The sequence below is a fragment of the Cladosporium halotolerans genome (genome assembly GCF_011745625.1).
Source record: "Cladosporium halotolerans strain TM138-S3 chromosome Unknown Sca625, whole genome shotgun sequence".
Classification (NCBI taxonomy): Eukaryota; Fungi; Ascomycota; class Dothideomycetes; order Cladosporiales; family Cladosporiaceae; genus Cladosporium; species Cladosporium halotolerans.
In genome coordinates this window covers 1-652 of record NW_027192003.1, presented here as the reverse complement: position 1 = coordinate 652, position 652 = coordinate 1, and the positions used below count along the sequence as shown (strand labels likewise).

The following is a 652-nucleotide window of genomic DNA, read 5'->3' as shown; positions in this document are numbered from 1 at the left end:
GAGTGGCGAGCAAACTGGACCGCCTGTTCTTCACAGGGGGCTCAGTGCCCAGTGACTCAGGGACAGCGGTCGCGCGGAAGATGGGTTTGGACCAAGTCCGCGGCAGCAGCGAGTGTGCTGCCTTCCTCTCCAGCGAGCAAAGGGTCCGAGACACGAAGAGGATTGGCAACATGTTCACGTTCATCCTGCGGCCAATGTCGAATTTCGCCGCCACCACGCAGACTGCTACGAGATGGTACAAGTGCGGAGGCTGGATGAGGCCGCCAGAGGAGCAGGACAGAGATACCAGCCCGTCTTCTGCCACTTTGGCGATGTGGAGTCTTACCCTACGAAAGATCTTTTCGTGAAGCATGCTTCCCTACCGAACACCTTCACCCACGTGGGCAGGACTGACGACATCATCGTCTTCCTCAACGGAGAAAAGACGAACCCGACAAGCTTCGAGAAGCAGATGGCTGAGCACCCGCAGGTGCAGGCTGCGCTGGTCGTCGGACGACAGCGCCAAGAAGCAGCGCTTCTCGTAGAGCCGACGGCCGCACAGCCGCTCTCGGATATTGCCAAGAAAGAGTTGATCGATACCATCTGGCCGACGGTGGAGAAGTGCAACAAACTCTGCCCGCGACACGCGAAAGTGTCCAAGACCAAGATACTC

General features: G+C 58.4%; 1 protein-coding gene across 1 annotated transcript; it reads left to right on the top strand.

Moving 5' to 3' along the window:
- Positions 1–232: 232 nt before the first annotated feature.
- On the top strand, positions 233–652 carry WHR41_09692 (uncharacterized protein; the record flags this gene model as incomplete). The annotated part of the gene is made up of 1 exon (XM_069378293.1): positions 233–652. A coding segment is annotated over one exon (420 nt), but the record flags the coding sequence as incomplete, so codon positions are not given.